The sequence below is a fragment of the Cetorhinus maximus genome, chromosome 13 (genome assembly GCF_964194155.1).
Source record: "Cetorhinus maximus chromosome 13, sCetMax3.hap1.1, whole genome shotgun sequence".
Lineage (NCBI taxonomy): Eukaryota > Metazoa > Chordata > Chondrichthyes > Lamniformes > Cetorhinidae > Cetorhinus > Cetorhinus maximus.
The window spans coordinates 3,921,877-3,933,746 of record NC_135891.1 but is presented as its reverse complement, the minus strand read 5'-3'; the positions used below and the strand labels follow the sequence as shown (position 1 = coordinate 3,933,746).

At 45.5% G+C, this 11,870-nt stretch overlaps 1 protein-coding gene across 4 annotated transcripts in view; it reads right to left on the bottom strand.

Annotated features, from left to right (window-relative positions):
- Positions 1 to 11,188, bottom strand: part of LOC144688361 (embryonic polyadenylate-binding protein-like) — a 40,438-nt gene extending 29,250 nt beyond the window's left edge. For all 4 annotated transcript variants that reach the window (XR_013578400.1, XM_078554825.1, XM_078554826.1 and 1 more), the window contains exons 1-5: positions 10,996 to 11,188; positions 9,925 to 10,118; positions 8,343 to 8,458; positions 6,838 to 6,977; positions 1,188 to 1,282 (exon numbers count right to left, since the gene is read on the bottom strand). Coding sequence is in view for 3 of the 4 variants with exons in the window: in XM_078554825.1 (XP_078410951.1) it covers positions 1,188 to 1,282; positions 6,838 to 6,977; positions 8,343 to 8,458; positions 9,925 to 10,118; positions 10,996 to 11,188 (738 nt within the window). In the remaining variant the exon portion in view is untranslated. The remainder of the gene's footprint in view (positions 1 to 1,187; positions 1,283 to 6,837; positions 6,978 to 8,342; positions 8,459 to 9,924; positions 10,119 to 10,995) is intronic.
- Positions 11,189 to 11,870: the final 682 nt, after the last annotated feature.

Here is an 11,870-nt window from a genome sequence, read left to right as displayed (position 1 = left end):
AGAGTTTCAATCTCATTGACAAGGGAATGGGCCTGTGCCCAACAAAATAAAAACAGAATTACCTGGAAAAACTCAGCAAGTCTGGCAGCATCGGCGGAGAAGAAATCAGTCAACGTTTCGAGCCCTCATGGCCCTTCAGCAGAACTGAAGCATAGTTTCAACAAGGGAGAAATATAAATTGGTTTAAGGTGGGTGGGGGGGAAGAGACACATTGAGGGTGTGGTGTGAGCAGATAATCAAAAGATGTCAGAGACAAAAGGGTCAAAGAGGTGTTGAAGGTGGTGGTCTTTGTCTGAGAAAAGTGCTAATTAAGAATGCAAGACAGGATATTCAAAGTACAGCTCTAGTGGGGGTGGGGTGGAAAGACTAAAGGTTTTAGTTTTAGATTTAAAAATAATGGAAATAGGTGGGGAAAGAAGAATCTATATAAATTATTGAAAAAAAAGGCGGGTGGGGAGGGAAAAGAGCCCAACACACTTCACATCACCAGCCACCAATGGCCAAGCGAGATTCCACACCGTGGCCAGTTAGACTTTGTCCATTTGAACGATTCCACTGGCAAGAGGGTCAGGAACCAGAGGACACAGACGTAAAAAGATTGGCAAAGGAACCAGAGGCAAGATAGGATGTTTTAAAATAAAAGTCAGAGTGATGATCTGGAATGTGCTGTCTGAAAGGACGGCGGAAGCAAATTCAATAGCAACTATCAAAAGGGAATTGGATAAATACTTGAAGGACAGAAATGTTCAGGGCTATGGTAAAAGACTGGGGGTGTAGGAATAATTGGCTCTGTCAAAAGAGCCAGTAGAAGCAAGATGGGCTGAATGGCCTCCTGTGCTGTAAAATTACTCGAAGAATGTGGAAGCCAACTGCAGAAGGCAGTCTGAAGAGTCATATTTGGCTCGAAACACTCGCCGTTTGTCTCTCCACTGGTGCTGCCAGACCCTGCTGAGTATTTCCGGCATTTTGTTCTTCTTGAAGATGATAGCCATTTACAACACAACCTGTTTGCAGGTCTTCAGGTCTGAGTGCTTTGTAGACAAATGGCCACAATATACCCTCAACTCATTCTTTAAATTTATACTGGACCCTGCTTATTTATAATGGTCAAATGAGATTCCAAATGCCAGTTATGAAGGACCAACAGAGGTGTGCCATTCCTGGGAGAAATCCACTTCAGTTCTCACCTTGCGGGCATCTTCGTGCTTTTCAAAGTTGACAAACCCAAATCCCCTAGAACGACCTCTCTCATCAGTCATGACCCGAACACTCTGCGTCGTTCCTTGAAAAGGAGAGAAAGGATCTTGAGGATTGGTCGGTGCTCTGGACTGTACAACGCAAGTACACTAGACAGGCAGAGACTGACTCAACCAAAAAACTTCAGCTCTCTAACTTTGGCCTCTTATCTCCAATTTCCTTGGATTCACCATTAGTAGTTGTGTCTTTCAGTGCCTTTGGGTCCAATCTCTGGAATTCTCTCCCTCTCCCCCCCTTTCTTCAAGATGCTTTTAAATGAAAGTGAGAGGGGGGAACCAGGTGTGGTTGTGAATTTCCTGCTCCCCCACAACTTGGCTGTCTGGGGAATCGGGAACACAGGGTCACAGTGTAAGAATAAGGGGTCAGCCAATTAAGACTGAGTGAAAAAAATTCTTCTTACCCAAGGAGGTTGAGAGTTTTGGAATTCTCTACCTCAGGGGAGCTTCAGATGCTCAATTATTGAGGATATTCAAGATAAAGGTCAACACATTTTTGGAATACTAAGGGAATTAAGGGATAGGGGTTAGTGTGGGAAGGTGGAGATAGATGATCAGCCATGGTGTTACTGAATGGCAGAGCAGGCTCAAGGGGCCAAATGGCCAACTTCTGCTCCTATTTATGTTCTTATGGAGATGGAGTGGAATTTCATACAGCTAGGGTTGCACATGTAGAGCGACCATTAGAATGAAGTACTATGTCATGGTACTTTCTACAGAGTCCTGCAGCACCACTTTCTGAATGCCCATTTTTTGTCAATTGGGAAAGAGAAGTGCTTAACATTCAGAAATGAAAACAGAAAATGCTGGAAAGAATCACCAGGTTCGACAGCGACTGTGGAGAGGGAAAGAGTTAATGTTTCGAGTGCATATGACTTTTCAGAGCTAAACAGAAGTAGGAATGTGATGGGTTTTATACTGTGTAGGAGGGGTTGGAGCAAAATAGAAGGTCAGGGATAGGTGGGAGCTCAGGAGAAATTGACAAAGATGTCATGGATACAAGACAAAGGGAGCATTAGAGAGAGTGTTAAAGACTAAAGGAGGTGCTGATAGTGGCATAAAGGTATAATAGCAGAAGGTGTTAATAGCAGAACAAGGGTCAGGACCCTGTGAAAGAACAACACAGAAACAAGTAACAGGGTGGCCCTGGTGGGGGTGAGGGTTGGTTGAGGAAAAAGATTAAAAAATGCATAGATAAATTTTAAAAAATAAAAATAGCAAAATTGGATTTTTAAAAAGGGGTCAAGATGAAGGAGAGAGTTTATGATCTGAAGTTGTTGAACTCAATATTCAGTCCGGAAGGCTGTAAAGTGCCTAGTCGGAAGATGAGGTGCTGTTCCTCCAGTTTGTGTTGAGCTTCACTGGAACAATGCAGCAGGCCAAGGATGGACATGTGGACATGAGAGCAGGGTGGTGTGTTGAAATGGCAAGTGACAGGGAGGTCTGGGTCATGCTTGCGGACAGACCAAAGGTGTTCCGCAAAGCGGTCACCCAGTCTGCATTTGGTCTCTCCAATGCAGAGGAGACCGCATTGGGAGCAGCGAATGCAGTAATTAAATTGAGGGAAGTGCAAATGAAACGTTGCTTCATCTGAAAGGAGTGTTTGGGGCCTTGGACGGTGAGGGGGGAGGAGCGAAGGTAAAGCAGCAGGTGTTAGGCCTCCCGTGATTGCATGGGAAGGTGCCATGGGAAGGGGGATGAGGAGCTCAGGGTGATGGAGTTCGGGGTGATGGAAGAATGGACCAGGGTATCATGGAGGGAATGTTCCCTATGGAATGTTGATTGGGGTTGGGTGGGGGAGGGGGAGGGATGAGGGGGGCGGGGGTGAAGGGAAGATGTGTTTGGTGGTGGCATCATGCTGGAGTTGGCGGAAATGGTGGAGGATGGTCCTTTGAATGCGGAGTCTGGTGGGGTGATAAGTGAGGACAAGGGGGACCCTATCATGGTTCTGGGAGGGAGAGGAAGGTGAGAGGGCGGATGCGCGGGAGATGGGCCGGACACGGTTGAGGGTCCTGTCGACCACCATGGGTGGAAAACCTCAGTTATGGAAGAAGGAAGACATGTCAGAAGCGCCGTTTTGGCAAGTGGCATCATCAGAACAGATGCGATGGAGGCGAAGGAACTGAGAGAATGGGATGGAGTCCTTACAGGAAGCGGGGTGTGAGGAGCTGTAGTCCAGGTAGCTGTGGGAGTCAGTGGGCTTGTAATGAATATTGGTGGACAATCTAACATTCAGCACTGGGGGCACAGCATGCCAGGGGTGAGTGGGAGTGGGGGCAGCCAAGGACTCCTCTATCTGCTCTCTTTTCTCAGTGACAAGTGGGGAGCATGAAGTTCTGTAGTCGCTGATACCTCAATGCCATTATCTATTCTGAGCTATTGTTTCCTCCTCCAGCACCATGAGTTCAACAAAATGAACACTTCAGTAGGAACAGGAGACCACAATTCAGCTCCCCAAGCCTATTTTACCATTCAATTAGATCATAGCTGATATGTTTTAACTCCACCTACCTGCCTTAGTTCTGCAGTCCTTAATACAAAATGTATTAATCCACGTTATGAAATCAATTGACCCCCAGCCTCAAAACCTTTTTAGGGGGAGAAAGAGTGTTCCAGATTTCTACCTCCCCTTTGTGAAGTGCTTCCTGACATCACCACTGAATGGCCTGGTGCTAATTTTAAGGTTCTGGACTCTCTCCCCCCACCAGAGGTAATAGTTTCTAGCGACCCATCTTAAAGACCTCAATTAGATCACCCCTGAACCTTCAAGAGATTACAAGCCTACTCTATAAAACTTGTCCTCATAAATTTAACCATTTCAGCTACAATCTGAACATGACGATCTAGACTCCCCATTGCTCACCAGGGCACGTTTCACAAAGTTTCAGCACAATCGGAATTCAATAACCTGCATTTATATAGCACCTTTAATGGAGGAAAGCACTCCAAAGGAGCATTAACAAAATTAGACACCAAGTCACAGAAGGCAACATCAGAGTAGATAATCAAAAACTTGGTCAAAGTTTCAAACTGCCTTTTGAAAAAGGAGGAAGCGGTAGAAAGGTTTAGGGTAGGAATTCCAGAGCTTAGGAGCCAGGCAACTGAAAACACAGCCAAAGGAGGGGCTGATGGAAATTGGGGAACATACAGGAGGAGTGAAGTAGAGGCTGCAGGACAGGAGGAGGTTACAGAGACAGGGAGGGGAAGAGAAAGGACCACACTCACTCTCACAGTCACGGTTCAAGAAGTTTCCTCATGACCATCTTTGAGGGAAATTAGGGTCTCAATTTCTGATGATAGACTGTCCACCAATATCCATTACAAGCCTATCGACTCCCACAGCTACCTCGACTACAGCTCCTCACACCCCGCTTCCTGTAAGGACTCCATCCCATTCTCTCAGTTCCTTCGCCTCCATCGCATCTGTTCTGATGACGCTACCTTCAAAAACAGTTCCTCTGACATGTCCTCCTCCTTCCTTAACCGAGGTTTTCCACCCACGGTGGTTGACCTCAACCGTGTCCAGCCCATATCCCGCGCATCCTCCCTCACGCCTTCTCCTCCTTCCCAGAAACATGATAGGGTCCCCCTTGTCCTCACTTATCACCCCACCAGCTTCCGCATTCAAAGGATCATCCTCCGCCATTTCCGCCAACTCCAGCATGATGCCACCACCAAACACATCTTCCCTTCGCCCCCCTGGCGGCATTCCGTAGGGATCGTTCCCTCTGGGACACCCTGGTCCTCTCCTCCATCACCCCCTACTCCTCAACCCCCACCTATGGCACCTCCCCATGCCCACGCAGAAGATGCAACACCTGCCCCTTCACTTCCTCTCTCCTCACCATCCAAGGGCCCAAACACTCCTTTCAAGTGAAGCAGCATTTCACTTGCATTTCCCCTAACTTAGTCTACTGCATTCGTTGCTCCCAATGCGGTCTCCTCTACATTGGAGAGACCAAACGCAAACTGGGCGACCGCTTTGCGGAACACCTGCGGTCTGTCCGCAAGAAAGACCCAAACCTCCCTGTCGCTTGCCATTTTAACACTCCACCCTGTTCTCTTGCCCACATGTCTGTCCTTGGCTTGCTGCATTGTTCCAGTGAAGCCCAACGCAAACTGGAAGAACAGCACCTCATCTTCCGACTAGGCACTTTACAGCCTTCCGGGCTGAATATTGAATTCAACAACTTTAGAGCTTAAACTCCCCCTCCCCCCATCCCCACCCCGTTTCTTCCCCCTCCCCCTTTTTTTTCAATAATTTATATAGATTCTTCTTTTCCCACCTATTTCCATTATTTTTAAATCTAAAACTAAAACTTTGTTAGTCTTTCCACCCCACCCCCACTAGAGCTGTACCTTGAGTGTCCTGCCATCCATTCTTAATTAGCACTTTTCTTAGATAATATCACCACCTTCAACACCTCTTTGGTCCTTTTGTCTGTGACATCTTTTGATTATCTGCTCCTATCACTGCTTGCTTATCCCCACAATCACCCCACCCTCAACTTCTCTCTCCCCCCGCCCCCCACCTTAGACCAGCTTATATTTCACCCCTCTCCTAACTATACTTCAGTTCTGCCGAAGGGTCGTGAGGACTCGAAACGTCAACTGATTTCTTCTCCACCGATGCTGCCAGACCTGCTGAGTTTTTCCAGGTAATTCTGTTTTTGTTATGGAAGTTAATGCTGAGTTTTGTCTGTGACATGCATATCTCAAGAATAAATTGAATGTTTGTTTTTAAAAACAAGCAAACAATCTACTGCATCATGGAATCGACCCCATCCTCTTTGGGGGAGGGGGCAAAGTTCTGCAAGAAAGTTGCCCGATCACAACGGCTGAGATTTACCATCCGTCCAGAATTAACTATTCAGATGTGGCCAACAGCCCTCAGATAGCCCTCGAGCCAAATCTGCTGCCCGGGTCTTAACTCACGGCAAGTCCCAGTCCCCTTTCACCTGTGCTCGCTAACCTACATCGCCTCCCAGTCAAATAATGTCTTTATTTTTAAGTTCCCATCCTCAATTTCAAATGCCTCCATAGCCTCACCCCTCCCTATCTCTGTAACCATCTCTAAACCCACAACGCTCCAAGATATCTGTGTTTCTCTAATTCTGGCCTCTTGTCCATCCCCAATTTTAATTGCTCCACCTTTGGTGGCTGTGCCTTCAGCTGCCTGGGCCTCGAGCTACGGAATTCCCTCCCTAAACCTCCTCACCTCCTTGAAGAGACTTAAAACCTGCCACATTGACCGAGCTTTTCATCATCTGACCTAATATCCCAAGTGGCTCAATTGCTCCAGTAAAGTGACTTGGGACTTTTTCATTACATAAAAAAAGGTGCTATATAAATTCATGTTGTTGCTAAAAGAACAATTATTTCTCAGGAATATTTGATCATCTCAAATCAGGTTACTCAACCCCAGCTGAGTCACCTCACCCCACCCCAATTCGGCAAACCACAGCCCGACCTGATCTTCTATTGTACCCAGTTAACTGCCATGTCAGAACCACACAAATGGTTGCCGGGCATCACAGGGGATTTTTGAAACTGCTGTGATTTGCAAAAAAGAACTCAAACCAACCAAACACATTGAAGATCTCCCTCAGCCTGGTGGTGCTCATGTCTTCTCCAAAGTTCTTGATGTAGATGTTGGTGTATTCCAGAATTTTACTTCCAAATTCAGCCTCTCGCTCTTTATGAGACTTGAAGTGACCCACAAATCTTTTACAAACACAAACTTCCAAAATTAGTCACTTGCAAACAGGGGAAAGGAAAGGAAACAGATCAAAGAATAAATCTTTCACACAAGTTATTAACTGCAAACTTTTAGCATTCTTTCAACAAACATCCCCCTGATTAAAATAACAATTCAGAGAGACTATCATTTCAATTTTACTTCCTGTTGCACCTTGAATTCTCACATTATTTGGCCCTAATTATGTACAACTGTTGTCTCTATCCAGAACTCAATTACCTTCATCACTCAAAGTCTTCCAAGCAGGAAGACACATGAACAGGAGATTCCCGTCTCTGGTGATCCTCCATCTGAACACAGGTGAATCTGCCAAATATCAAGAGCTTGACCAGAGCCTCCATCAAAAGCTGACATAAGCTTAGCTCAGAAGAGACCGTACTCCAGAGGAGGTGCATCAGACAATCCAAGAGGTCTCAGTCTCTTAAGATAGAAGAGGTTGCGGACTGAACTATTGAAGAACATCCATCACCAATTCTGGACAGTTAGGAGCCCAGAAACGGCAGAGCAGGGGTTAAATTAGCTCAGTGCATTACAACTTCACCCAATGTCCCACTAACCAATGACAGGAAGACACAAGGGCCCAGGACCCAGAGCCCTTGTCAATATTTATCCCTCAGCCAAACAGCACTTGGTCATCTGGTCATAACATTGCAGTTTGTGGGATCTTGCTGTGTGAAGATTGGCTTCCACTCATAGGGCAGATCTCAAAAATGGAGAGGTGATGCACGCCCTAAGTGCTAACAGCCTGCTGATAAATCAGCAGCATGGGGCACAAAGGGTGACAGGGTGGCGGGTGGGGGGTGGGGGTGGGGCACCCAGCACAACACTGGCTGTGCTTACAGGACAAAACAAACAATTTCTAATAGTGAGTCACCATGCTTAAAATCTCTCATTGGCTTAAGGTTAATAAAGACACGCACAACAGGATTACTTTATACAACATGGCCTCAGGTGAAAAAAGTTAAATATCAAACAACAGAACAGCAATCATTGGAAATTTGAAACAAAAATCAGAAATTGCTGGAAACACAGGTCAGTACATAAAAAAATCAACTCTGTTCAAAAAAAAAACAGGACATCATTGATGCAAATTCAGGAACATTTGCATTTGTTCATAATCAGTTTTGTGTTGGTTCATTCTCAACATTTCTGCAATATTAACACATCCAGGGATGGTGAGAATGACACTGTGCTAAAAATCACCAAGGCACAGCCTAGGGTCAGTGACAACAGCTTGTAGCATTGGACATTTAAAAATGAGTAGTTATTACAGCCTTCAGGGTGCACCTCCCCGTCTCTGCCCATCCCGCAAATTCCCAGACTGAGCTCACACTTTTCGATCATTGAGTAACATCCCATTCATTGTCTCAATCGCTCTGTTTGCAGCCTCCCGTGTTTCAAAGTGTACAAAACCATATCCTTTTGAGCCACTTGCATCACTGACAACCTGCAACAGATGGTAAAATGAATTATTTTTATAAACTGAGGAAGGATAAAAGTGCATCTTTTGGTATGTCATACCTCACTCGACAGAAAAACACCAAATTGCTTCTATTTGTACCGTCTGCCTCAATGACCTTCTCCATTCCCACAGTCCAGATTCCTATCACACTGGATGCAAAAATATTTGCCAAATTTCCCAATCTTATCTTTTGCCCCACCCCAAACCTGCACCACCCACCAATTGTCAGTGTTTGAACTCTTTACCAATGAACAATTTGCCTGACTGGGTTGCTTGATCAATCCCATTCTTTTGCATTCATTTAGGGGGTGTGGGCTTCGCTGGCTGGGCCAGCATTTATTGCCCATCCCTAGTTGCCCTCGAGAAGGTGGTGGTGAGCTGCCTTCTTGAACCGCTGCAGTCCATGTGGTGTAGGCACACCCACAGTGCTGTTAGGGAGGGAGGTCCAGGATTTTGACCCAGCAACAGTGAAGGAACGGTGCTGTTGCTAGAATAGTCAGGGCCCAAAGCTTTTGAAGTATCCAGTGCCTTTGGGATGTTTACAATTGCAGTTCCAAGATTCTTGGGTTACTGGCCCACAGAAGGGGAAAGGGTTGTTCCTTCCTCCTGGCCCTATTTATCTGCCAACAGAAAAGTGACTCCACCTACCTTCCCACCTGAACCAGGTCCTGCCCCCAATATCAGTCAGTCTATACCCTCAATTGCTCTTGTCCTAATGTATATGCTGCCAGAAACGTGACCAACTGGCTATGATCTATGTGGCTAATTGCATTTCTGTTAGTAACGAAGCCATTGGACCGGTGATCGGAATACTGTTATTCACATGGTGCGGGCATGTGGACTTTAATCTTTTTTTGAGTGATTATCGGAAATTGGTATGAAGGAAAATAGGGTTTGGGGGTTTTGATCATTGAGGTTGCTTTACTCACCCAGTCACTGAATACTGGCACATCAATGTGAAGTACTTTTACTTTTACCTGTGTTGTGTGTTAAGCGGTTTTCTACTATATTTAGGGCACCTGCACGTGTCACCATGAACGAGTGTCACATTGTTCACCAGCCAGACATGTGGCCAATTTCTATTCACCGACATTGTCAGTTGTGGCTGAGGCGGCAGCAGCACCTTCAAGTCAGAAGGTTGTGGATTCAAGCCCCACTTCAGAGACCCAAGTGCATGGTCTTGACAGTCCCGCAGTTTATCTGGTCATTGTAACATTGATGTTTATGCGATTACGCTGTGCACAAACTGGTTGCCACATTTTCAAATTACAACAGCAACTGTGCTTCTGACGTACCTCACTGACTTGCAAAGAACTTTGTGACATCCTGAGGTCGTGGATAGAAATGCAAGGCTCTCTCTACACATCAAGGTAAAGACTCAACTTCAAGCTCTCTGGCTGGGAGGTACAGGATGTGTTCCAGTTGCAAATCCAACGTACTGAAGTTCTTACCTTACAGGACAGAATGTTTCCAAAAGCGGAGAATGTATCGTACAAAGCCTTGTTATCAATGGATTCGTCCAGGTTTTTGATGAAGATGTTTCCCACTCCTGACTTGCGGAGGGAAGGATCGCGCTGAGACCACATGATACGTACAGGACGGCCCTTAATCACCTCAAAATTCATAGTATCCAGGGCACGCTCAGCTGCAGAGACGAGAGAAATCGTATTCCACATGGAATAGCTCAACTCCTTCTTCAACAAGGACATCACTACAGTGACAATGCTGAGGGCTACTGAAGCTTTTCTAGAAAATCTTACATCACAGGAGATCACTCAGCTCATGTCTGTACTGACCGTTTACTATAGCAACCCAAAAATAATCACAAAACTCCCCCACTGGACTCCCAATAGCCCCATATCTTTCTCTACCACCAATGTGCACCCACTGAAAAGGGCACAATAGTCTTTATTTCAACCCCTCCCCTGGGCCAAAACATTACGTGTGCCAAAAAAATCCTTTTCATAGAATATTTTCTCTCAATTTCTCTCCTTATCCACAACAATGGCCTTTAAATTAATGAACCTTCTCCAATGGACTCTTAACCAGGAAAAAAATGTCTTCCCTTGTTTACCATCAATACCATTTATATATCTTAAAAAACCTCAATTAAATCCTCTCTCAGCCATCACTGCTCCAATAGAATTGAGGTATTCAAAAGGGGTCTAGACAGTTGATAGAGAGAAACTGTGCTCATTGGCAGATGGATTAAAAATGAGGGGGCCACTGATTCTTGGGGATTGGCAAAAGAAATAAAGGTGACATAAGGAAAACCTTTTTTAAAAAACGCAGTGATTAGTTAGAACTGGAATGCACCGCGTGAGAGAGGGTCTCTCTTTACTAGTATTGCTCAGGTCCAATGCTTGTCCCACAGCAGTTTATACTTTGTACGTTAAATGCTAAATGTTACCGGTAAATTCTCTCTGCAAGTAACAGGAATAGGGCTTTGGAAGTTTCATCACTCCTCAACAAAGTACTCCAGGCATTTATATAAAAGGACAAGCCTTTACTTCCCCACTCACCATCAGCAGGTTGCTGGAAGTTGATGTAAGCATAGCCCAGGGAGCGACGGGTGACCACATCTCGACACACCCGGATAGACATGATGGGCCCGGCAGGGGAGAACTTCTCGTAGAGCATTGCTTCAGTGACATCATGGTGCAGGTCCCCAACATACAGCGAGGCAATTGGATAACCAGGGCCAGTTGCATTCATTTTTGGTGGCTGTTCAATTCTACAAGACATCTCAAGAGTTAACTTATGGAAAAATAAGCAGATGCAATCACCTGAAAATTGGAATCTTAAACACCATTTAATGCAGTACAGGCAGTCAAGGGACTGGGCTGATAGATGCTTTGTTGCATAGCATCCCAATCTTCAGCTCAGATTTGGTTTCGAACCCTATCTCGGGACTCCTTTCAGTGGAGAGGCGGAGGCAGAGCTGGCGGGGTGGTTGTGGGGAGGGGTTTCTGGTTAAAGGTGAGAATTTCTCTCATTATATGCATCTCACAGCAAATGAATAATAACAGAAGCTCCTGATCAGTATCCAAAGACCTCTCCCCACCCTTTCCCCAGCTGGTAAGTGAGAACGAGATCAGCCATGATGCCCCTGCAGTTCAACAGCTGCTAAAAAGGCCCACTATTCAGGGCTTGCCGTGATGAGCTGATGGATAATAAAATGGTATTCCTGCAGCCCAGCAGAAGATAAAAAGGAATTGGAAGGTGGAAAATATTCTTTTCTAATGGCAATGAAACGCCATGAGGGGGTGATGTTAATACTGTTAAATCTACACTGTTCCAACAGCTGTGCAAATAAAAGGAACTGCCATTCAAAACTAAAAGGAAAACTCATTCACTTTAAAAATAATAGAGCTTCTATTTACTTTGCCCAATGATC